The following is a 26293-nucleotide window of genomic DNA, read 5'->3' as shown; positions in this document are numbered from 1 at the left end:
TGGCTTTGTCAATGGGAAATTGTGCTTCATCAACCTATTGGAGGGTATCAATAAGCAGATGGATCAGGGCCAGTTAGTTGACATAGAAAGCAGAAAGTGAGTATAAACGGTCAGTTTTCATCATGCAAAGAAGTGAACAGCAGGTCCCCCAGGATCAGTGTTGGGACCAGTGCTCTTGAATGCATTCATAAATGATCTGGGAGAGGCGGTGAGCAGTGAGGGGGCCAAATTTGCCAGTGACACCAAATTATTCAAAGCGGCGAAGGCGGGCCACGAAGAACTACAGAAGGATCTGGTGCTGTTGAGCAAATGGGCAAGGAAATGGCAAACGCAACTCAATGGCGGTAACGTGTGCAGTGCTGGATTATGACATGCTGAGGCCCTAAGCTATGTCCATTATTAATCCTACGATAAAAATAATCCACGAAAATGGATTTTCATGAAATCTGAAGATGAATTCTTGTTATTTCTGCACAAGTTTATGAGCTCAATATGAATAATAATTGCGGAACCATATATATATATATATATATGTGTGTGTGTGTGTGTGTGTGTGTGTGTGTGTGTATGTAGCTTTTTGTCATATTAGAACAAAAATGTCGAGTTTTGTTTTTCTCTTATTTAGAGGCCCCTCATATTGTGAGGCCCTAAGATGTAGCTTAAGTATCTTAAGCCTAAATCCAACACTGTATGTGTGAAGGATTGCACCCAGGCACAAATAACCCAAACTAGTGAAGGTGCAGAGAAAGGCAACAAGGATAATGAGCGCTATGGAGGGGCTTGTATATGAGGAGAGACTAGAGGCCAGGCCTGTTCAGCTTACAGAAGAGAGGGGGAACACGAACCGGGTTTACACTTGAGCGTGGACATAAGAAGGGTTTACAAAATACCCTTTATTATACCAATTATTATTCATATTGAGCTCAGAAACGTGTGCAAAGAGAAAGTAGATTGGGATTTCTTATTTATTCTCTCCCACAAGACCGGAGCTGGGGGTCACAGCATGCTGCGAGTAGGTAGGAAGGTTAAAACAAACACAAGGACGTTCTTTTTTCCACCCAGTGTGTCATTAAAGTGTGGGATTCATGGCCACCAGATGCCGTGAGCTGAGCCAGAGCCAAGAAGGGACTGGACACGTTCTTGGAGGAAAGGGGCATCAGTCGGTATTGAACCGGGGAGCAAGGGGCACAGCCTCTGCATCAGAGCTTCCTAGACCTGCAGTGCTGCAGGCTGAAAGTGGGACAGAAACAATGGAGAAAACCCTGCTCAGACCCAGTTCACCCTCCCTTTCAGCATCCAATCTTGGCCCATATGGCACAGGAGACTGGGCATGCCGGGCATATGGTCTGACCCAGTGAACGGCACTTCTGCTCTTATGATCGAATGGCAGCAGCCGTCCCTGGAGCAGGGACACGGCCCCGTAGGACATTGGGTCAGCGCTCCTGCCTCTCATCTACCGCACAGCCCAGTTTTGTGCCTAGTCTAAACCACCTCTGTTCCCTGCTGTTGGGAACGGGGCTTGGTGACCTTCAAGGGTGTTTGGGGGGTGTCCCACCTGGCCGGACGCGGCCGTGGCACAGAGCAAGGCTTACCCTGGTGAGATGCATGCCACAGCTGCCTCCCTTGTGTCGCGCGCGAGGGGTTTGCATGGCAGGAACTTCATCCCCGTGCGTTTCCTCGTGGCTGGCAGGATCTGAGAGAGGGCCCTGGGAAAGACGAAGGTCTGAAAGGGCTCTCTTTCCCTGTCCTACCAGGACAAAAGCTCCTATTGAAGGCAGCTGCCCCGGCGTGGTTCACCAGGGAGAGCTGCAGTTTACTGCTCGGTTTGGACAGTGCCCTAAACCAACACTGCAGCCTGAGCGCATCTGGCTCTCTTATTAGCAGCCCAGCTCGCTGCAGAGAAGAGCAGAGCCCCTTCCCTTCTCCCCCCCGCACCGCGGGCTGGTCTTTTAAAGGAGCAAAACAACCACTGGGTTTGAAATGAATCCAAAAGTTTATTTCAAACAAGTACATTAATCACGTGGGATGAGAGTGCGCACGTCACGAGTTCAAGTTTCCCTGTTTAAATAAAAAAAAGAGGAAAAAACCCTGACACTTACCCTCCCCTCCCCGCCCCCCCAAACAAATCACTTCTTTTGTCGAAGATGGGCGGCCTATCCGATGGTGATGATGTTGTGTGCACGGAGCAACTCACCGCTGCCCTGAACAAAGAGTGCAGGGAAAAATAAGTCACATGCCAGTACTCGATTTTTTTTTTTTAACAAAAAGAAACCCCACAACAGCCTTCAGTAAGCGCCTACCATGTTGAGAATACAAAGTCACTGGATTTTTCAATAGGGAGATACAAATTTTAGTGCATACGGGGGGAGAATTTCCTGGTAGATAATCTGTACCTATAAAAACGAGGGCAGTGGTGGCCAACCTGTGGCCCGGGCAGCTTCTGTGTTAGGACACATGCCAGATCGGGCAGAGAGCAAAGCATCAGCTCGGGCAGGGAGCACAGGACAGGGAGCAGAAAGCAGAGCAGCAGATCGGGCAGGGGAAGAGGAGCAGCGTGGCACTTGGGGTGGCTGCAGGGCTTCATCTGGGGCATGCCTGCCAAAGAGGTTAGCCCCCGCACTGCACTAGGGACAGACTTTCTGGCTGCCTGCCCAGCTCGCTATTAAAAAAAAAAGAGAAAAGAAAACCAAAGCTTCCAACTCAATCAAGAACATCTCAAAGGAAGGTTTCAGAGTCATTTAAAATCTCATACACATTTCATGCAGTGGGTTGTTTTCTTTTTAAGCCGTAAAATATGCCGGTCATTAAAAAGTTATGACGAGCTCCTTCATTACGGGCTTGGAGTACTGGAAGGGCATTAGTGAGACATTAGGGGCCTTGAGTGCTTCGGCTGTGCTTCACTGTCAGTTATAGAAGATTTCAGAATTAAAAAAAAAGAACGGTTACAATATATTTACACTTTAACACCACGAGTGAAACCAGCTGTAGAGTTATTCACTGTTCAACTGTTTCTAGAGGAACCTAAGCTACTCGGGAATGCAGTATAAAGATGGAAATATGGGTTCTTTTATCGAAAGCTACCAGGGGAAGTCTGACATCATTTAGCTAATCGCTGAATTGTACAAATATTCCCGGATGCCAAAAAAAACAGAGTCCAGTGTTAGAATAACCAGTCTTCTATACAGAAAAGACTCTGTCTGTACAGAAGGCTATAAGAGTATGAAAAGTTAGCAAAAAATGCACTTTGTATCGGGCTATAAAGATTTGCAGAAAGGTACCTAAAAGACTATTGCCCTTTGAAATAAAAAAAGAGTTTTCATTCACACCTGATTTGGAACTGCTGTTTAACAGGGTTGCCATCGATCCTGCTCCGTCCTAAAGTCTACCTGCGGGCTTGCGGATCCCGTGGGGAAATGCCTCGAGAGCCTGGCGTCGCACGACACGCAAGGACTACGGCACCAAATGAAAAGCACAGCCTTGCAAACCTCGTCTCTGTTCCGCTCAGCGTCGAGGCGGGTTGACATCAGGCCACGATGCATTTTTTAGCAGCGGAGAGACTCCGAACAAGGTAAAGATGCATCTGTTTTGATCCCTTCGATATTTAAGCAGACCTCCAACTGAAAAGTTTGGCCTGGATGTGTCCAGATCGCTAAGCTAAATAGAGTGATCTTATTGAGTTGTCTGCCTTTTCTATGCTCCTAAAATGATCATCTCCAGATCCAGCGGGAAGGAGGGCTGGAAGGGATGTCACGCGGTCATCTAGTCCAGCCCCCGGCTCAAGGAAGGATCATCCCTGACTCGACCATTCCCACCAAGTGTCCAACCTGATCTTGAAAGCGTCCCCAGTTGGAGATCCCACAACCTCCCTGGACAGCCTGTCCCAGTGCTTGCCCACCCTCAGAGTCAGAAAGCTGCTCATCTCCAGCCTCAGTTTCCCCTGTTGCAGCCCGAGTCCATTGCTCAGAGCCCGGTCCCTGACGGGCACACAGAAAACTCTCATTTCCATCCTCTCTCATTGCCCTTCAGGTATTAGAAAGCTGTTATCAAATTCCCCCCTCAGCTTTTTGATCACCAGACTAACTAATCCTAGCTCTTGCAGCTTTTTCTGATAAGTTTGGCTTTCCAGGCCACGGTTGTTGCTCTTTCCACCCTCCCCGAAGTGGACAGTAAGGGTCCCCGAAGTGGACAGCTCAAAAGTGGACACGGTGCTCCAGGGGAGGTCTGACCGGTGCAGACAGGACCCTTATTTTCCTAACGCTCCTACCAATGCCAGGCGGCAGATCAACAGCACTGGGCGCTGCTGCCGTCCCATCAGTCTGACCTCTTTGATTTGCAAGGTGCACCTGCCAGAGAAGGGAGCCCCATCTCCTTTGGATGCCTGGCTAGCCGTGTCCCCGTAACAGCGGGGATCGCGAAGCCTACCACTGTGCATGCATCTGCTTAGGTGTTACAGATGTGCATACATCTGGATTAAGTGGTAAAGCAACAACCGAAGAAGGCGGAGACCATGCAGAAAGTGCTGCCTGGAGAAGAAGCGCGCAAGCGACTACACTGCCACGTTAAATGTCCGAATTTGGCCACTTGGGACGAAACCGGCCCCCGGTCAAGGCTTTTCTCACTCTTCTCCCATTCACCCGCTTCCTTCCCATCTGCACGCTGCTGTTGTTTGAAGACAGACTGCGGGGGCCTGTATGTTGCTAGCAACATTCTCTGAATAATCCCTGGGGGAGGAAGGAAAATAGTCGCGCAGATGAGGCGGCAGAGGGAGTTGTGCCAACAGATCGGGGGAAAGAGAGACTCGCGGAGGACAACACAACGGCAGCCGAGAACCGCGCGCGGGCGGGCGGGCGGGCAAGCTCCCAATGCTGTCCATCTGCGGCCCGCTCTACGAAGCTGCGCTCGGTCCTGCTCACCAGCCTGCCTGCTGCCGCGCAGGGTGCGCCGGCTCTGCGAGGAGACGCCGCCGGGGAAGATTCACCTGGACCCTGCGATACAGGAGCCGAGAAACAGGTAAAAGGCAACAGGTGGAGAGGTGCGGGAGAAAGGGAAGGAGTGGAGAAACCCAGTCAAAATAAGACGTGCCCTTGGCAGCGGGATCTGCTCGACTCCGGGGATCCTACACTATACTGAAGTCAGGACTGAGCTTCAGAATCGCTGGCAACCCTATTATAACACAAGAGGTATTTCAGGCATGGCTAAGGCATCACTGTAGTCTTGTCTTTGCTTTCAGGACCTCCTCTGGTTTTCTCTCTACAGCTTCTTCCACCAGCACGTGGCACCAAGCAATAGAAAACTCTACGTGGAGGGAACCTAGGGAATATCTTCATGCACTACGACCTGCGAGTAGTCACAAAAACATGAAGCACCGATCACAACACACAATTTACTTTTACTTGCAAAATGGAAGCTACCATATACAAATGTTAGACCTGTGGTAATATAGTTTGCTAGGAACACATAGACAGCCAGCATTTATACCGCAAAGTGGGAAGTAACATTGGCTACGGCCTTGCTAAACTCCTCCATTTAATTCTTTTTTTTTTTTTTCAATTTTGGAAAGCAGTCATAAATCCAGTTCCAGTCTATCTCTGTGCTATTCTAATGGGGGGGAAAAAAAGGAACAAAAGAGAAAAGCACAAGAACGTACGTTAAGTAGCATCGTAGTCATCTAGGCGGCTGCTATATATATTGGACAATTCAACTTAAATAAAAACACTTGCAAAAAAATGAACAAAAATATAGTCATTCTGATACGGTTATACACGTCCCTAGCATTGAATTTGCTCTGCACAACTGTCTCCTTTTTTTTTTTTTTTTTTCAAATATGGAACAAACAACTATTTTTGTGAGCAGAAAAGTGACACAAATTGAATCTTTATATTTTTTCCCCCTCTCTAGGCATCTCTGCAGACTTCAGATCTGTAGCCTCACGATGTAGGTCATCTTGTTCCCCAAAAAGGTGGCCAGTTTCTTTAAACACACACATCTCTGTAGCTTCCGGGACTCTTTTTTTTAATTATTATTATGTAATTCTGTGGACTGGAAAGTTGTCCACGTTGCTAAAAACTCTACATCAGTGTTCAGGGTGCCCGAGGCTCGGCAGGCTCCTGGAGGGTTTACAGGATTGCACAGAAGAACTTCTTCTCTCTAAAGGGGTTTTCTGAAGCCGGGACAGGAGTCAATAGAGGGTCTTCCTTGGCGTGAGCTTCGCAGTATGCCATCAAGTCTGCTGCTGCTTTGGATACCTGCAAGCAAGCCCAGACACAAGCCAAGGCTTGGATTAGCTGCATGACTTCTTTCTCAGAGAGAGCGAGGAGCAGAAACAGCTTGCTGCGCTGCGGGGGACGCGGAAACACTGATCCACATCCCCCTGCGTGCGCCACAACGCTCCCAGCCCCGTAGCATGGTCACGGGGCCCCGATGTCCCTCCCGGGACTGCCTGGAGCCTGGCCTGCTCCCGAGCTAATGCTAGCTGTTTCCAAAGCACAAAGCGCTTGGTTTTTCTATAGCGGGCCGTCTCTAGTCTACCTGCGGCAAAGGATTCCCAGTTGCAGTGTACTGCATTGAGGAGGTGAATACCCGGGATCTAGCAAATCTTACTCAGGCTGCACGTCAGTGAAGTCTGCCCGAGGACAGACCTTGAACCTGGTCATGGATTATAAGTGCGAATGTGTGCGTGCGCACCTGCACGCCTCTTGTGCAGCGGTCACCGCCCTCCGCTGCTTCCCCCACAACACGGACGACCGGCCTTGGTCATGCTTGGGGTGCCTCTATTGCAAGGGCTGCAGGGAGGAAGCCCAAGGGGATGCAGCACTTCAATGGGAGAGCTGAATGCTGTCCCGCTGCCAAGGGGTTGAAACGCCTCGACGACCAGGCAGCGATTTGCCAGGCTGAGCATCGTTTCAGGAGGCAGGTCCTTGCCGGGGCCTCGCAGCACGTTAGCTGCCTCCTCCTTGCTACATGTGCCCCCGATGCCACCTCTTCCTGGACACTGCACCCCCTGCCCCTTTTGGTCTAAGCTTCACATACGTGTGCCCAAGCGTCCTGTGGCCTGGCTCTTTTCCCCTGCTAGACCTCGTCTCCTCTCCTCCCCTTTTGACTGGTTACCTTTCATCTTCCCCAGCTGGGTTAGCGAAACAGCCGCCAAGAAGTCCCAGAAGCCGGGGGTCCTGTTGCAAAGCCAATCCCCCTCCAACCCTCTCCGAGCAGAGATTCAGGGGACTGTAGGGTTGGAAAGGACCTCGGGGGTCACTTGCTTCGACTCCCTCTCCCTGACGAAACGGTGCTGAGCTCGGGCGTCTTTCAAGAGTCTGACGAGACCAGGAGGACGCCAGCAAAGACCTGTTGGACCGTGACCTGCAGACCTCTGTTTTACGCTCACTACAAACCTAAAGGGCACTTTTGCTTTAGCAGCTTTGATGCGCCGCGCATATAAATCAGGGCCTTCCCGCTCCCAAACCCCAAGTCGTGCACGTCTGCATCAAGCGTACAGAACGCAGCGCTGATTTCTTTTGCTCTTAAGGTAGTTCTCATTTGCATCGCTTTCAGGCAACGCAGCCTTTTTTTCCGACCAGGCAGCCTTGCCTTTCAGTGCCTCTAAACATCCAACTAGAGTCTATTAGCATTCGATTTTGAGAGAAAACCAATGCGATGTGAAGTCTATTTTTACTGTTTGGTTCCAGGCAGGTACTGGGTGTCGACGAAACAGCCCTCCCCTGATTTCATCTCACCCAAGGCACCGGCGTTGTGCGGGGCAGACGGGATGGCAAAGAGCTCGCAGTCGTAAATGCTACACTGCTTGCTACAGGCATAACGGAGGATGCAAGCACATGCTAGGAGGGGCAGTCATCTTTATGCCCTCCCCAGTCGTGCCCGTGGAGATTCGGAGTTCCCATAGTAACCGATGTTTGCTGTATACAGTCAGTGATCTCACCATCTCTGATTAACATGGATCTGGCTCAGCAGAAGCTCCTGGAGATGTGGACATTTCACTGGGAAATCATCTGTTTGCCTTTAGCAAGCAGAAGGCCACCCCTGACACACAGACACACACAAGCGCGTGCACACACACACACAAGTGCGTGCACACACATCCCTCTCTCAAAAGGCTCGGATACTGGGTGCCACTTTCTGAACTAATGACAGCCTGCTGTGTGTGTGTACACACACACACACACACACACACACACATATACATATACACACACATATACATATACACACACATGCACATCCATCCATCCATCTGTATACATATACATACATACACACACATGTATATACATATACATATATACATATACACACATGCACATCTATCCATGTATTTACACACACACACACACACACGCACATCCATCCATCCATCTATATACAGATATATATACACACATATATACATACACACACACAAACATCCATCCATGTATATACAGATACATATATATATACATACACACATGCACATCCATCCATCCATCTACAGACATATACACACATACACATCTATCCATCCATGTATATACAGATATATATATATATATATACACACACATATATACATACACACACATGCACATCCATCCATGTATATACAGATACATATATATATATATACACATACACACTTGCACATCCATCCATCCATCCATCCTTTCTTTCTTTCTTTCTTTCTCACTAATCTACAAAAGTGCATTGCTACCCTGCCTTCTGATTAACTTCAGACTCATACTACCTCTCTCCCACCTCAACCTGGGATAGATCAGTTATATTAATCCAGGGGGACAAGTTCTTAGATGCCTGAGCAGCGCATGAAAAGGAAATAGGTAATTGCACAAACCATTCGAGTTCCTGACCAGCAAGAAAACCCGTGCCTGCCCAAATTTCTGTTTGGGGCATGCAGCCACTTGTTTGTGAAGGCATGCACTCCCTGCTCCCGTACAGACTTGCAGGTATGACACAGGCACCCAGATGAGAACATTTGCCTTTAAAGAGAGAAAGAGGCCCTCCATAGCCACAACTGCAATCACTGTTTGCAGTAGCATTCATATTAGCCAGCAGCTTTCTAGGCATTCAGGCAGGGGCAGCTCATTCCCAGAGGAGCTCCTAGATTAGAAACAGAGCTTGCAAGTGCTGGAGGGGCAGGGGCAGGACTGTACCCACTCAGCACAGCTCGGCCGAACAATGTAGGGTCTCATTATTCCAGCCTGAGACCCAGGCTTTTTAAAAGCTGGAAAGTGTAAACAGCCACAAAGAAGAAAATTACCTCCTAGAAAGGACCAGCCTTTCAATTGAGAAGGAAAATGCTGATTTCTGTTTGCGGTCGCGCTCTCAGTTGGATAAGGCATGGAGCGCAATTTCACGCATTAGACCCCGTTATGAGGAGAGCACAGTTTTGAGTGGCTGCAATCAGTTAGCTGCTCACATGCATTAACCTTCAAACAACACCCACGCAGCCTGAAAAAAAATCCCTTCCCATTTCCCAAAAGGCCATGCAAGGAGGGTTGCTTTCGCCAAGTGTTGTCGAGCCCCGGTGTTTGTCTGTGATCACACCAGCCACCCTGCCGTCACCAGTATGGAAAGCAAGGCAAGTGTCTACTGACTTCACAGATCTGAAGACCAAAAGAGAAAGGCTGATTTCCTATATAAAATCACTGGCATGGATTTCACCGGGCAATTCCTGTGTCTAGCCCCGGGTGCATCTTTGAGAAAGATGATCCATCTAGAGGTAAGGACCAGCAGCGCTAGAGAGCTTGCAACATCCCTTCCTGATCTTCCCCAATGGGTGGCCACCCATTACCGGGTGTTTTTCGTCACAGTAGGACTCCAGTGAAGTCAGAGAATCAACCCTGTGATACACACAGCTTATTTCAGCTGCCAACCACTGGGTCGTGTTTGGGCTTCGGCTGGTAGATCAGACCTCTTTTCCCTGGGCGAGGAACTGCCGACCACCACCGAGTGGTCTTTCTAATCTTTCCCTCTATAACCAAATAGACTGAGCCATTAAGTTTGCAAAACATCCCATATGCCAGATTTATAGCCTGTGTTTTCCAAGGGGTCAAACCACAGGAGCAGAACAGCCCTACTTGGCCTTCAAATCTGCACCCAATCGTGCAAAGGCCCAGAACAGGCAAATTAAATACCTTGGGCCGAGCGTTACCTTTATTCTGTCGATGTTGGCCTCCATCTTCAGCTGTTCCACCAGTTTCCTGGCTTGCGCTATGCTGGCGGTGTTGTTGCTAGCCATCTGAGGCAGGGCTGCGCTCGTCAGACGTGCTGCGGAAACAAAGTGAATTAAGCAAGCGCACTGGGGAATTCAACGGGATCAGCTGCGTGTTCCTCAGGGCCACGAAATCTAATAAAGGTTGCTGCAATTAACCCAGGTGGCAACGCCTCAGCCGAGTTGGAGATGGCCTCAATCAACTTTTGTGTGATTAAACAGCCTCGGCAAGATACAAACCCGCATGTAGTATCGGCGCTGCAATCCTGACGATTGCTTGCAATCCTGACCCCAGGTAGAAGGAAGGAAAAAGGGTCCCAGGGTCAGAAACACTATCCCAGCGGGACAAGAGCAATGGTTTGAGACCTTTAGAAATACATGCAGCGAGGCCTCTGGCATACAGGCCGTGAGACTGGGCGTTTTTCACAGAGGACTTCAGGGAAGTCAGCGAATCACACAGAAATAGGGCTGGAAGAGACTTCTGGAGTCATCCAGTCCAACCCCTGCTCAAGGCAGGACCATCCCTGCCTACAAACCATCCCCAGACGAGTGTTTGTCTAACTTAGGGGTGGGCAATTATTTCAAGCAGATTGCATCTTACTGAGTTTGGCAAGCCATCGAGGGTCGCATGACAGGCAGCCAGGGGTAAATAAATATTAATTTTCTTAATTTTTTAGGGGCCCCGCTGGCTGGATAGAACGGCCTGGCGGGTTGCATCTGGCCCGCGGGCCGCATTTTGCCCACCCCTGCTGTAACCTGTTCATAACTGGTTATGAACAACCGTTGCGTGCAGCTCCCAGGCACAATGCCCCAAGGCACCAAGGACACCCTAACCTGTCACAGGTAACGCAGAGGGATGAGGGGAACGACATCAAGCCTTGTTTAAAAAAAAAAGAGGGGCAAAAAGATCAGGCTCACAGTTTGCTTCCTTACATTCAGTGTCTGGGGTTGAAGGGAGAGGGGCCTGCCCTGAGTTTTTTGCAACTCTTACTGCACATAGTCACCAGGGCTATAAGTATCAGGGTGTCCTCAGTGGGGGCCAACCTTTTTGCAAAAATTACCCCTACCCCTGAGTGCCACTCCGGTGCCCTTCCCCTAGCCAATCTGCTGCTCTGCTTTCTACTTCCCCCGTTTTGCTCCCTGCCCAATCTGCTGCTCTGCTTTCCGCTCCCTGCCCTACCTTGCGGCTGCGCTGCCTGCGCCCTCTCCGGTCTGCTGTGTGCAACGTGGAGGCTGCCTGTGCACCCGTGCTGCCGGCTGGGCGCCCTGCCCCAGACCCTGCTACGCTTCGCTTAGCTATAACAAGTGCCAGGATCCTGTTCATTTGGCCGAGACGGCTGGCTTCAGAACAACAACGCTGTCACCAGCTTGCTTCGGCATTTGGGGTGTGAGCTAGCTGGCTTCCGACGAGCGGCTCGGTCACTCTCTCGTTAGGATTTTAATTTCCAGGTGGGGATGACAGAGAACGAGAGAGAGCGAGCAAGCAAGCGAGAGATCATGGCTACTGCAGAGGAATTTTCTCCGCTGCTCCCTTTCCAATCAAAAGACTTGACACTATAATTACGGTCAGAGTGGGAACAAGCTTTTCCTCTAGCCTTTAAACAAATGGCACCGACTTAAACCCCCCCCACAAACCCCTTTCGGTTCCAGTATTAGGCCACAGTGGACAGATGCTTTCAGCAAGTTCCCTGCTCCGCTCCTCGGGGGGTCTTTCATGCTAGTGTCAGTCAACCTAGGCTCGTTACGCCGGCCCTCCGACGCCGAGGCCGATCACAATGCTTGGGAGGGAACGTGCCCCCGGGAATGCGAGCATCCAGTTATAAACAGGCCGATTTCTACGGGCAGAGGCCGTGCCCTTGCCCAGGGACGCGTTAACAAAGCGACCAGTGAGCGGCTCAATGCAAAACAGGATACGGGAGCTTCCTGTTTCTTTAGACGCTTCTACAAAGAGGCAAGCTGCCGGTGTGCGTTTGGTTACCCGCTCGACTCGGTCTCCAGGAGACTTTCGAGTGCTGCCAGGCTCAGTCAACAGTGGGCAGAAAGACACGGCGCCCGTATCCTCCAGCAAGAGCCTCGCTGAAGCCCGCTTAGCACTTGTCAAGGGAGGAGATATAACCTGGTGCAGGGCGCTTTCAGCGTAAGCGTGCCATGCCACCAGCGTCTCATTTTGCTGGTGACTAGGCAGGAAGAAGGGGAGATGCACCTTCCCCTTGGCCTTGGGGATGCAGCTGTTGTGTCCTCACTTCCTCCATCCCTGGCTTTCCCCGCAGACGCCGTCCTCGGGAGGCTGGAGCAGTACTTCCCCCATGACAGGTTGCAAGCTCCGGGGAGGCCCGGATTCCCTCGAGCCCACGGTTAACGGGGGGGTAGGTGCCGCAGCTGGTCCCCACTGCATTTCCTTTTCCCCACAGAAGCTAAACCAGGGCGCTTCGGGTTAGCGACTGCCCCAGGCACAAAGAGAGCTGCCCCAGAGCAGCTGAGAGGCAGACGTGTCCCAGCCCCCGTCCAATGCAGGTGCACGGACCGTTACCCCCAAAGGGGGTTGCAAAAGATGCTCCGTCTAAGTCGGGTCGTGACAGGAGCCAAGTGGGAATCCCAAGGCTCGAGGGAAGTCGCTCTCTGCTCAGGCTATGACTGGCTGTCCCCGTGGCTTTTCTTTGCAGGCAAACAGAGGAATTTCCTGCCAACAGTGCACCCCAGGGTGTCTCAAACTGGGTGCTGACAGCACCCCGGTTTCAAGAGCGCCAATGCCTGGGGGAGCTTGAGTCGTAGAGAAGTAAGGCTGGAAGGGACCTCAAGAGATCATCTAGCCCAAGCAGGGAATCAAACCTGCAACCTTGGTGTCATGAGCACCATGCGCTAACTAAGCTAAACGGCTGCTCCTTCAACCATTCATTCAAGGACTCAACTCAGGACCTAGGCAGCAGTATGAGGCCGCTGCCAGGCCAAGACTAGCTTGAAATAGCCAGCTATGAAGGAAGGCAAAGAAAACTTGACCCATGGTGTGATGCTTTCGCCACGGAGCACCCCCTGGGAAGCCTTCCTGGTCCCCGCACCACGGCCAGGTGATCGGTTGTACTTACAATTCAGTGACAAAGCGGGTGATGCCCAAGAGTCTTTTCAGCAATTTGCTTGTCGAGTGGGAGTGGGTCACCTGCCAATCGTCAACAGTCGCTGCCTTCAAGGGAGGGAAAGAGAAGGGGAGAGAGGAGGAAACGGTGTTAGACCAGCGCCATGTCAGCACGGGTGTCACTGAATGAATGCACGGGGAATTTTGCATGCGGTATGAGGAAATGAGTGTGTCTGGCAGGGGAGGGCAGCCTGAAGCGGCAGTGCTCAAGGATGGGTAGTACAGCAGGGTTTCATTAGGATCACAGAACAAGGGGGTTGGACGGGACCTCTGGGTCATCCAGGCCAACCCCCTGCTGCAGGCGGGACTAGCCCCAGCTACATCATCCCAGCCAAGCCTTTGTTTAGCCGGGTCTCCAACACCTCCAAGGATGGAGATGCCACCACCTCTCTGGGGAGCCTGTTGCAGCGCTTTACTACCCTCCTAGTGAGAGTGTTTTCTAACATGTAACCTCCGCTTCCTTTGCTGCAACTTGAGCCCATTGCTCCTTGTCCTGTCATCAAAGAAACCACCAAAGAACTGCGGCGATGAGGCCTGTTTTTGCTCTGGTCCGTTCCTCCATGCAGAAACGGAGGGGGCTAGATCAGAGGTTTGCAGATGTTGCAGGGGTACCAACAAGCCCCCAGTTCTCACTTAGCCATGCATGGTTTAACCATCCCCTGTTACGAGCGACTAGTCCCATGCGGCATTCAAATCCCCTCCCCTGGGAGGGCAGTTACATCCTCCTGCACCATCCGTGCAAGACTGGTGAAGTCACTGGGGTGGGGAGCTGCTGCAAAAGGAGACCCGAAACCCGCGGTTCAGACGATGGAGCGCTCTCATTCTGCGCCCATTCATTCTCTGCCGCGGGCACGACGCAGCCAAGGGAGCAAGCAGGACTGGCCTCGGGTGGGAGAGCCAGCCTGACTCACCGCTCCTTCCTACGGCCACCCCAAACTCCTGCCGTTCAAACCACGTTGCCTGTAGCAACTCATCACACATCCTGTGTTGTATCAACATACCCCCAAGTTTGTGCGTGCACACACGCACTTCTTTAGCAACACGAGACAGAGATCTGACCTCCGGCACATCTTCAACATGTCCTATATATACCTACAGGAGCTGCTGGCTTTCTCTCCAACAATTTGCCAAGGTTTTTGGGAGGTTCTTGAAGAAGCTCTTGAAGACCTTGAAGAGGTGCTTGGGGAAATAAGCCTTCTACATACAAACGCACTCACAGCTTTACCCTTTCGGCGCTTACCTGCTCACGGAGTAAGAACTGCTCACTATCCGTCTCCTTTGCAGGTTTAGGACCCAATGTCAAGAGTGGCTGACGTGCCGGAAGGCATCCTCACTGCCGCCGAGACGCTCCACGGCGCAGAAGCCATTGTTCGTTCTGGCTAAACTATGCTGCTGCTTTGTGGTTAACCAAGAGCGGCTGCGATTGGAGAACGGCACCAGCACGAATCAGAGGGGAAGTAGCCAGCTTTCCTCTTTGCCTCCCTGTACGTTCATGCAACCTTTAGACTCTCCTCTAAAACCCGCCTGCTGCAGGGCAGACCGCACCGGGCAAAGGACGAGTTTTCACAGCGCTGTTCGGTGGCTGGACCCGGGCTTGTTTAGGACATTCAACGCTGCCTGGTGCGTGCCTGTAGCTGCAGCTTCATTAGGAGAAGCTCTTTACAGCTCCGTTAGTGCTCGTCAGCTGTGCTAGTATTTGAAGGTTGCATTCCCCGCTTGGAGGCATCAGCGTGGTGGGGGGCGTGATGTCTGTCTATCCGGTGGAGTAGGATTTGTATCTTGATTGGTTTTTGAATTACAGCGGTGCCTAGAGGCCCCAGGGACTGGCTCCCTTTAATGTTTGTGGGACGAACACCTAGCAGGAGGCAGTTCCTGACCAGGAGAATTTGCTGTCCAAAAACCCAAGATAGGCAAGAGGAGAGGAAGAGGCACAGAGGCAGCAAGGGATGTGACCAAGGGCACCCACCTGGTCTGTGTCAGAGCAGAAGCCTAGCTGGCTGACTCCCAGTCCAGCCCCCTAGCCACTAGGCTACACGACCTACCGATCGCACCGCGCTGCTCAGCAGACGAGTGCTAACGCATACGCAGGCAGGGCATCGCTGAATGAAATGCTTCTGGCAGGGACCCAAGGCAGCTTCAGAGGCACTTCCGCATGCTTGTGGGATCAGGGCTTCACCCCATGGACAGAAGCTCTCTGCAGCCGTGAGCTTCCTTGCTCACAGGAATGCTTTTGCAAAGTTTTGACACTGTTCATCCAGACCCCTTTCAAGTGGTGCTCCTCGTGTTCACCAACACACGTGTCCTTGACTTGGCCTACATGCCACGCCACAAGGAATTAAATGCACTTCCCCTGCCACACAACCCTGTAACTACAGAGAACAGCACAGGGGGGACGCAACACTGCCGCAGGACTACAAAGGACAGCTTAAAACAGCAAACCAGCAGACTAGTGCCCGTGTCTGAGCTGCCTTCAAGTTAGGAAGAAGTGTGTGTGCATGTGCGTGTGCATATGTGTGTGCATGTGGGGGGGGGTGCATGTGCAGGGATGGAGGAAGGAAGGGAAGGAAACAAGTGCATCTCTTCCACCTCTTGGGGAGACCCGCTCCGTTCCTCTCGCTCACACAAGGATCCCAGTGGCTCAGACTCTCACAAGCTGCTCACTCATCCCCTCCGAGGCAACATGTCCTCCTTGCCAGGGCAACCTCCTCCCTTTCTATCCAGGTCCCTTCTGGCAGGTCCCACCAAGCCGAGTCCTTGTTTCAGGCCAGCTCAACAACCCCTTGCTGCCCAGGCCATCTACCTGCGTATACCCTAACCCAGCCCAGAGCGAGGTGGGAAGAAAAGAGACTCCACCACTCCCCCTGGCAGCTTGCTCCACTGCCTTGCTGCGTACACCCTTCAGATGCTCCTCTGGAGATCTGACTTTAGCAAACGTCTCTCTCCTCATTTACTTTTTAAATTTATTTTCCCTTCCACTTCCTTCAAAAACACGCATCTGGGACACGCCGTCTGCAGCAGGATGGCGTGAAGGCCCCGCCGCTGCAAACACGCACTTCCGTGCCACCAGGAAGGAACCCACCGCGAGATCGGTGGGAAAGCCCAGCCTGTGGGTAAGTGCCTGCCGGTCAAGGTAAGTGCATGCCAAAGTGTTTGCAGGCCTGGGGCCTCTGGTTGCAAAGCGGATCAGAGAAGGGCACGGGGGTTGGACCCGACGATCTCACGAGGTACCTTCCGGCCCTAAACTTCTGTGAATCTGCAAATTCTGGGACCAGACAAGCGATGTTTTCCACTCAGCTGCATTGCATATTTACTCCTTTTTCTCCCCTTTCTGAATATGCCGCTACTGATAAGTTGCTACGAGACACTTGACTTTTGCCCTTCCTTATTGATTTCCTTAAGAGGAAAACAGCAGTACACAGCCAGACTCTGCTGCTGTGCCTCTCCCACTGGAGTCAGCTTCGTCACCCAAGGGTAAGATGAGTAGAGTCTGACTTGTAGGAGGCATTCCCCCCGCCTGTCCTCTTCTGTCTGATGGAAATCAGAGTTCAGATGAGGAGGAAAAAAATAAAAGAGTGTGATCAAGAAAGATCCTTTTGTGTAGTGTGCAAGAGCTGTTCAGGACTGCGTGAATGCCGTTTCTGATTTGATGGCACGTCAAAAGTCCTTGCCTTCAATCTGAAGCTCTCCTCCCCACTTCCAGCTGTCCGCCCCCAACCACTCCTCTTGCGATGCGGTTTGTCCATGATGTGCCGAGGCAGATAAGCCGCAGGGAGAGATTGCCACTGCCCGGCAGGGAGAAGCAGTCTAGCCAGAAACAGGGGGCTCACGCAGGAGGATGGCGGGTATTTTCATACCCAGGATGATGACATCTCCCGTAATGCAATGCGACAGTGCACGCAGAAGCGGGAATGAACGTAGGCGTGACACAAAACATGCTCTTTTTATTCCAAAAATCAACCTGTTCTCATGGCAAACCCGTACTTGAGCAAAACTTTGTTTTCCCAGCGGGCCAAAATCCCCCTTCCAGCCCTCACTGGAAGGGCATGGATGTCTGCTTCTGTCTGGACACAACGTCCACTATTTCGGATGCAAACGTATTTCTAGGACCCCGATCATGTATATTTTTCATGGTGGTTTTCTATTCCTGATCCAACTTACGGGGTGTGTGGAAGGAGCGGGGTTAACAAATATAACACTCAGTAGACGTGTACTTCTGCGAGGCCCTTTCCACCCGAAGAGCATGGGAGGGAAGACGGGCCACTAGTCAGGTGGAGAAACTCCACCTAACACAGACGCTGGCTTTCTCTCCGATCAAACCTTTCCTGGAGATAGAGGACATTTATATTTTAGCATCATTATACAATGCACTGCTAGTCCAACCTCATCCCAAGGACACTGAAGGCATCCGAAATGATGTTGCTCCTTGTGGGGAAACCCTGGGCGGCCCACATGTCCTTCTGCAGCAGGGGCTACCGCTTTGCTGAGGACTTGGGCAAGCCACTGCCCGTGGGTCTGACCCACTTAGCTACTAGGATGTCTCTGTGCAAGGGTCAGCCCCTGGCCAGCAATGGAGACAGAAGCAGAGCTCGAGCTGTGTGGATGCCCAGTTGTGTCCCTGCAGCCTGCTTTGCTCAATAACCCCCTCCTGGTTTAAATGCATGATGACACCATGCAGCCTCCTGAGAGGAGTCTGGGATAGTGGAAGACCCTCTGGCTCAGTCCTGAGTGCTTGCCCGTGGGGAACTGCCAGACACGGCCCAATGACTGACACCCCATGCAGAATCTGGGACCCGATGCCCACAGCACACATTGGTGCTTGCAGGTTTCCAAATGCGGGTTGTAGACCACCCGCCATGCTTAGAGGCCAACCTGGAAGTTAAAGACGTCAGGCTGGAAGGGACCTCCAGAGGTTGTCTTGTCCATCCTTCTGCTGGAGGCAGGGAGCTGGACTAGATAACCGCCTCGTGCTAAATGGACAACACATGGCCCGTGTCAGCCACCCATTCACCAACACCCAACGTCCTCCCGCTCTCCTCAGCTCCGGATGGGACTTCCAAACCGACCCACCGCACAGCTGTGCCTATGGAGGCTGGCGAACGTCAAAGGATAATGAGTCCAGACACGGTGGCTCCCAATGCAAATGGAAAGCAACAGATGGAAATGAGGCAAAGAAACCCTTTTTCTTTCTACCCGGCAGAGCTCGTCATTAGAAAGTGTTATATCGAGAGCTTAGCTGACTCCGTAAGAGCTGGATGTTTGCATCGGGGTGCTCAACCGTTGGCCTGCAGGCTGGATCCAGCTTGCGACGTTATGTCCTCCAGCCCGTGGAGCTCCTTGTTCCAGAAATGTGGGTGTGGGGAAGTGGTGACATTAGGAACAGCATGGGCCTGGAAGGGGCTGCCCAGGCTAGAGCCCAGTCCTTTGAATCTCCAAAACGACCTCAAATACCACACATGAAACCAGGAACCACCCTATAACACACCACAGGTGGGGACGGACACTGCCGATGCAATAACAGGGAAATAACTGGTTAATAAATGCTCAGAGGACCCCAGGAAGAGGAGTATGCCCCATGCTCTAGAGGAAGGCAACACCTCCACAGTCCAGCCAAGCTGGATTAGGGGAAAAATTCCTTTCTAACCCCAAATTTTGGCGATCAGTCGGAGCCCGAGAAGAGCCTCATGCCCAGAAACTCCATGCCCTTGACTGTCTCAATGGTCCTTTTTGACGTGCGTTCAAGTTAAGCTGTTGTGAACCCTGGCAACCAGAACAGCACGCATGGGGCCTTACCCATGTCTTGAACAGGAAGCTTCCCCAATGGGCAAATTATTTCACAAGGACCCACTCCAGGGATTTTTGCACCTTCTTCTGACACGTCCGGGCTGACTGACTGTAGAGACAGGACGCGCAAGTCAACAGATCGCTTGGTTGGTCCAAAGATGGGAAGTCTTGTGCTCCTAGTACAAGTTTCATGTAACATGGGGTGAACTCGACAGCTTTGTGTGCAAACAGTAATACGGGTTAGTAAATATATGGCGGCTAACCAGGTAAGAGAGGGTTTATATGTGCAGGTGTGTTAGGCGTCCCATTTGTCTTACTTGATTTGATCCACATTACTTCCCTCTTTGCTTCCAGGCAACGGACTCTGCACTTCATCATCTCGACGATCCTTACAGCACAAATGGAGAGATTATCCCGAGCAGCATTTTTCCAACGATTAGCAAGAGACCCATTTAAGCAGAGAAGGAAGTCAGGAGAAAATTCAAGCCTAAATTGTCCACCTGAAGCCGTACAATAAAGCAAATCAGGAAGTAGCTTCACTTTGCAAAGGTCCCTGAACCCCAATGTGAAAGCAGTTAGCTCTTTTTATAGATAATAAACACACGTATATTGTTGTGCGGGACTTCGAAGAAAGACCCGGGGTTTTTTTTTTTTCTTTCTTTGCAGAGAAAAGAAGCCATTTGGGTTAAACTAACCATGGCATATTGATGGCTCCTTGCTTCTGCTGCTTAATGATGCGCACATGTTTTGGATAACAGGGCTCTGCCTCGGAGACCGCAGGTTAATGATGGAGGATTCCATTTATTTCCATGATAATGATGTTTATAAAGTACAGTATATAGGTGCCATCTCCCCGGGGGATGGCACTTTAATTACAACTGTGTATTTCTGAGGATTGTTTTGATGCTTGTGTATATTGTCCTAGGTACAAAGGGCTTGGTTGCGAGTTATTAATTGCATGTGTTCCTGGGTGGGATTCATTTGGGAAGAAAGGACAAAGAGCTCAGATATCGGCAGCTTTCTAGCTGATCTTTTTTCCCAGCCAGTACCTGCACTCCAAAAAAAAAAAAGAAAAAAAAAAAGAAAAAAATAACCATCTCATTTGAATTTTCCAATGCTTTTTAAAAGAAGAAGAGCGCTTTGTATATTTGAACAACATTTTCCTCTTTCATGCTTTCCTGGCTTCAGAACAGCTAATGGCTTACTTGTGTTCAAAGGAGGAATACTTTCCTCTGCATGGAAAAATGCAGTTTTTCTCTGTCTGGACTATGGCAACTGAAAATCCTATAGCAAGCCTTGGTGATCAGAATCTCTTGCAAGAGCGGGTCTGAGTCGTTTTTAGACTCAAGGCACCCCTCAGAAAATGCCAGCTCTTAGGGCTGTTACACGTGGCACTCTGAGCTGCTCAAATGTTGATTGGTGTTAGTGCTAGCTCGAGTTTGGAGCAGTTACACCTTAAGGCTAAAAACCTTTTCTGACTGTCCCTGACCTGCACAGCTGGGACTTGAAACGAGAGGCCTGGTGACCAGAGGCCTGATCAGGAGCTACCGCTAGCAGTTGCCCCGCCAGGGATGGTGAGCCGGGGCAGGCTTCCATCCCTGCCCTACGTGGGGCAGGAGGTGAGAGATGGAGGGGACAGGGAACATGAAGCGGGGAGGCAGAGAGTTAATGGACAGGGGTGGGTCATGAACTGGGAGGTGGCAAGGAAATGGGGATGGGGAAAAGGAGTGAAATAAAGGAAGTCAGCCCCTGAAAGATAAAATAAAAAGTAAAAAAAAAAAAAGCATGTAAAAAGAAGTAAAGAGGAAGGAAATTGAAGAAGGTCTCAGGTTTTAATAAGTTGGGATTTGGGACTGGGAGCTGCTGGATGTGCTTCCCAGGCTGGCTGAGAGGTGGGAGCAGTGAGAGAAGGCACTTTTGGGGGGAGCTACTGCCCCTATCCCAGGAAGAAAGCCCCAGTTCATGGGGACATGATCCAGCCCCCTACCTCGTCCATTCCCCCAGACCACTAGACCCTCACTCCTGGGCCTGTCCATGCCCTGTGACCTGGCTAGCTGGCATGTGCTCTGTGGGCTGCTTGCAAAGGGCTGCACCCCTGGGGGCAGGATGGTCAGACCCCTGGGGGCAGGAGGGGGAGTTGGCTTGGTGCCTGAGCAGTAGAGTTCAGGGGGTGGAAAGTTTGTCAACAGGAGGATGGGGGAGGGGACACTGCATTCTGGGGTGCTGGAGGACTGCAAACCTAGGGGGAGTGGCCACAATAACAGAACATGATCTGGGTAGCGTGGATCAGAGATACACCTGCTCTGGAGTGGCGCAACTTTAAGCTGCTTAAAGTGTGCTTAAATCTAGTTTCAGGTGTTAATGTGTGGACAATCCAGGGATGGAGAGCTCCAGCAGTCACCTAAAATTAATGTGGAACAAGGCCCTTACTTTTCACTTGCTTTCTGACTATAAATACTAGAGCAATTCTTCCGTTGCAAAGGACTCAGAAAGGCCACAGCAGTTAAATGTTTTTGACACTATGGCACCTCCTTGAAATCTCTGGGTTTATCCTAAAAATCCTGTTTGCACACCTAACAGTGCGTAGCACCCCGCAGCACCCTTGAAAGGATCTCAAGGCACCCCAGAGTGCCAAGGCATCGTGGTTGAGGATCGCTGCCTTACAGTCTTTTTTCTGAATTTATGTCAAGTTATACTTAGGAAATATGTAGCCTTTAAAGTCCTCGCCATCCACATCTGTCTTTGTTCACTGATTACTGGCCATTTATACTTGCTGCCTTTCAACATTAAAATATTGTTGCCATGAGTATTCTGGGGCCTGGGAGGAACTGGGGAATTTGTGTGAAACATATACATTTTGGTGGAGTCACGGAAAGTCCTAACATGGGACAGGTCAGCAGTGGGCTGACCACGTATTGTGCCCTGTCTGGAGGAAGGTAGGGGCAAAAACAAAGGAACCATCAACCTTAACAGCTGAACTGTGATCAGACAATAGGTTTGCAAGGATGGGGAAGGGAGCGATGAAAACCAGCTGCACCCGAGTGGTGCGAAGGAAGTGGTTCAAGAGAGAAAATCCTGAAAGAGCAAAACAAAGGCAACAGGTGGTAGCATTTGGCTTTGAAAACTCAGAGGGTCTGGCTGGGACAAAGGATTCCTCAGTAAGGCAGGGCAAGCAAGGGGATCCTTTTAATTATGGGACTAACGAAAGGAAAAAGGAAATTGTGAGAGAGAGACTCCGTGATCCAAAGGTGAAGTTGCCATGTTAAAGAGGCAAAGTCCTGGACTTAAATAGATGCTCAGGATTGCTGAGAAGCAAGGATTTCTTAGGGCGAGAACTTTAATTGGACCAAGGGTATACCTGGGGTAGTTATCTTTTTAGCTGTTTTTTTTTCCCAGCCAGTACCTGCCCTCCAAAAAAAAAAAAGAAAAAAAAAAAGAAAAAAATAACCATCTCATTTGAATTTTCCAATGCTTTTTAAAAGAAGAAGAGCGCTTTGTATATTTGAACAACATTTTCCTCTTTCATGCTTTCCTGGCTTCAGAACAGCTAATGGCTTACTTGTGTTCAAAGGAGGAATACTTTCCTCTGCATGGAAAAATGCAGTTTTTCTCTGTCTGGACTATGGCAACTGAAAATCCTATAGCAAGCCTTGGTGATCAGAATCTCTTGCAAGAGCGGGTCTGAGTCGTTTTTAGACTCAAGGCACCCCTCAGAAAATGCCAGCTCTTAGGGCTGTTACACGTGGCACTCTGAGCTGCTCAAATGTTGATTGGTGTTAGTGCTAGCTCGAGTTTGGAGCAGTTACACCTTAAGGCTAAAAACCTTTTCTGACTGTCCCTGACCTGCACAGCTGGGACTTGAAACGAGAGGCCTGGTGACCAGAGGCCTGATCAGGAGCTACCGCTAGCAGTTGCCCCGCCAGGGATGGTGAGCCGGGGCAGGCTTCCATCCCTGCCCTACGTGGGGCAGGAGGTGAGAGATGGAGGGGACAGGGAACATGAAGCGGGGAGGCAGAGAGTTAATGGACAGGGGTGGGTCATGAACTGGGAGGTGGCAAGGAAATGGGGATGGGGAAAAGGAGTGAAATAAAGGAAGTCAGCCCCTGAAAGATAAAATAAAAAGTAAAAAAAAAAAAAGCATGTAAAAAGAAGTAAAGAGGAAGGAAATTGAAGAAGGTCTCAGGTTTTAATAAGTTGGGATTTGGGACTGGGAGCTGCTGGATGTGCTTCCCAGGCTGGCTGAGAGGTGGGAGCAGTGAGAGAAGGCACTTTTGGGGGGAGCTACTGCCCCTATCCCAGGAAGAAAGCCCCAGGTCATGGGGACATGATCCAGCCCCCTACCTCGTCCATTCCCCCAGACCACTAGACCCTCACTCCTGGGCCTGTCCATGCCCTGTGACCTGGCTAGCTGGCATGTGCTCTGTGGGCTGCTTGCAAAGGGCTGCACCCCTGGGGGCAGGATGGTCAGACCCCTGGGGGCAGGAGGGGGAGTTGGCTTGGTGCCTGAGCAGTAGAGTTCAGGGGGTGGAAAGTTTGTCAACAGGAGGATGGGGGAGGGGACACTGCATTCTGGGGTGCTGGAGGACTGCAAACCTAGGGGGAGTGGCCACAATAACAGAACATGATCTGGGTAGCGTGGATCAGAGATACACCTGCTCTGGAGTGGCGCAACTTTAAGCTGCTTAAAGTGTGCTTAAATCTAGTTTCAGGTGTTAATGTGTGGACAATCCAGGGATGGAGAGCTCCAGCAGTCACCTAAAATTAATGTGGAACAAGGCCCTTACTTTTCACTTGCTTTCTGACTATAAATACTAGAGCAATTCTTCCGTTGCAAAGGACTCAGAAAGGCCACAGCAGTTAAATGTTTTTGACACTATGGCACCTCCTTGAAATCTCTGGGTTTATCCTAAAAATCCTGTTTGCACACCTAACAGTGCGTAGCACCCCGCAGCACCCTTGAAAGGATCTCAAGGCACCCCAGAGTGCCAAGGCATCGTGGTTGAGGATCGCTGCCTTACAGTCTTTTTTCTGAATTTATGTCAAGTTATACTTAGGAAATATGTAGCCTTTAAAGTCCTCGCCATCCACATCTGTCTTTGTTCACTGATTACTGGCCATTTATACTTGCTGCCTTTCAACATTAAAATATTGTTGCCATGAGTATTCTGGGGCCTGGGAGGAACTGGGGAATTTGTGTGAAACATATACATTTTGGTGGAGTCACGGAAAGTCCTAACATGGGACAGGTCAGCAGTGGGCTGACCACGTATTGTGCCCTGTCTGGAGGAAGGTAGGGGCAAAAACAAAGGAACCATCAACCTTAACAGCTGAACTGTGATCAGACAATAGGTTTGCAAGGATGGGGAAGGGAGCGATGAAAACCAGCTGCACCCGAGTGGTGCGAAGGAAGTGGTTCAAGAGAGAAAATCCTGAAAGAGCAAAACAAAGGCAACAGGTGGTAGCATTTGGCTTTGAAAACTCAGAGGGTCTGGCTGGGACAAAGGATTCCTCAGTAAGGCAGGGCAAGCAAGGGGATCCTTTTAATTATGGGACTAACGAAAGGAAAAAGGAAATTGTGAGAGAGAGACTCCGTGATCCAAAGGTGAAGTTGCCATGTTAAAGAGGCAAAGTCCTGGACTTAAATAGATGCTCAGGATTGCTGAGAAGCAAGGATTTCTTAGGGCGAGAACTTTAATTGGACCAAGGGTATACCTGGGGTAGTTAGACAAGCTATTGCATGCAAGACATTGTTCGTCAGGTCTGAGCAGTGAGAGCCAACCAGGACAGGTGAGGTAACTGCAGGCAGGGAAACGGGCAAGCACGTTTTATTGGTTTATCTAGGGCTGCATATTTCTTGTGCTAGCTCAAGTCAAGAGTGCTTGGTTTTTTGAGGCCCCTGCAAAGACGGCCCATCTGGTCCTATTACAGGACCAGGGTCTAATGCTCCAGTTCAGCACCTTGCCAAATGCCTGGGCAGTCCCATTGACCTCTGTGGCGCCGCTCACTTGTTTAGCAGGACACACGGACTTGCTGACTCGGGGTCTAAGATTGTTGGAGTTTTGCTAGTGTTTGGTCTATAATACGTGGAAATCACAGTCCCCCAGGAGCTGCCCTAATTGCTCATCCCACGATCTGCTCTTTGCTTATCCATCTTTGCTATTTAAGCAGGCAGAATATCAGGCTGCTTACCTGCAAGCGCTTTGGTCTAATACTTCCTTCCCTACATTTTTTTCCCACGAGACTCAATCCACTGCATTAAGATTAAAGCAGAAAATCTTTTCCCTTTCTAAATACTGTAAACGATTTGTTCCTGCCTTCTTGCATGGTTCCCCCCTCCTCCCCTCCATATTTTTAAACAGGGAACTAGCACCTGTACCTGATCGAGTCCTATCTGATTGTTCATCTCGTGTATACAGCACAATGTCCGTGCTGCTTTGCTCTCCTTGCAAGTCACTGCATTTGCAGAAGAGTTGCAAAATATCCTTTTTTTCCTGGAGTGACCCTCATCACTCCCAACTAATACACACCTGCTGCAGGCCCAGAACTGAAAGTCTAATTTCATTTTGATCCCAAACCACTGGAGAATTTTAAAATGACTGGTAGATTAATTTACGATGCTGCACGCTACTCCCTATCCATTTTGAGCCTGCAGAGTGTTGCTTCAATGAGATACTGCAGGTAATCAGGGCGGCACTTTGTCAACATCTTTCCCTCCAGAAGAAAAGAGAAGAGCAAGAGAAAAACCACATGTGGGCCCCGCACCCAGGGAGATGATGCTGATTTACATCAGGTGAAGATCAGGGCCATGCGAGCCCACAGAGTTTGCAAATCTGTTTTCTTGCACCAAATCCTACAGTCTTGAGTTGTGGCACTAGCTGTATTCTAGCATGGGTGTACCTTGCACACCCACATGGGGCAAAAGCCCAAGAGGACACATGCCCGCAAATTGTGGGATGCCCTGTGTGTGCATCTTCCCTTCAGGCCCCTATAGTGATAGTTTGCTTGGCGCCTCGGACCAGCCACTGACTTTTCTTCAACTGCAAAGCTGAGGTGGGGTAACGTTGTGCTTTTTATGCAACAACCCTGGTAGCTCGAGAGAGGAACAGATTGTGTTTCCCATCCCCTTCCTTGGCCCGTCAGAGCAGGTCTTCCATGATGGAGGG

At 50.5% G+C, this 26293-nt stretch overlaps 1 protein-coding gene across 5 annotated transcripts in view; it reads right to left on the bottom strand.

The window, feature by feature from the left end:
• Positions 1-2025: 2025 nt before the first annotated feature.
• GNG2 (G protein subunit gamma 2) overlaps positions 2026-26293 on the bottom strand; it is a 104217-nt gene continuing 79949 nt past the window's right edge. For 2 of the 5 annotated variants that reach the window (XM_006023091.3, XM_025203504.1), the window contains exons 4-6: positions 13303-13397; positions 10160-10275; positions 2026-6245 (exon numbers count right to left, since the gene is read on the bottom strand). In XM_006023091.3, coding sequence (XP_006023153.1) covers positions 6117-6245; positions 10160-10246 — 216 coding nt within the window. In that variant the 5' untranslated portion in view covers positions 10247-10275; positions 13303-13397 and the 3' untranslated portion in view covers positions 2026-6116. Of the gene's footprint in view, positions 6246-10159; positions 10276-13302; positions 13398-14589; positions 14723-15792; positions 15809-18150; positions 18180-18691; positions 18721-26293 lie in introns of those variants that run through there. The other 3 variants (XM_025203503.1, XM_006023093.3, XM_025203505.1) reach the window with 3 other exon arrangements.

Source organism: Alligator sinensis, unplaced genomic scaffold (genome assembly GCF_000455745.1).
Source record: "Alligator sinensis unplaced genomic scaffold, ASM45574v1 scaffold50_1, whole genome shotgun sequence".
In the NCBI taxonomy this organism is placed as follows: Eukaryota; Metazoa; Chordata; order Crocodylia; family Alligatoridae; genus Alligator; species Alligator sinensis.
The sequence above is the reverse complement of the archived record's forward strand: the minus strand, read 5'-3'. Positions and strand labels throughout refer to the sequence as shown.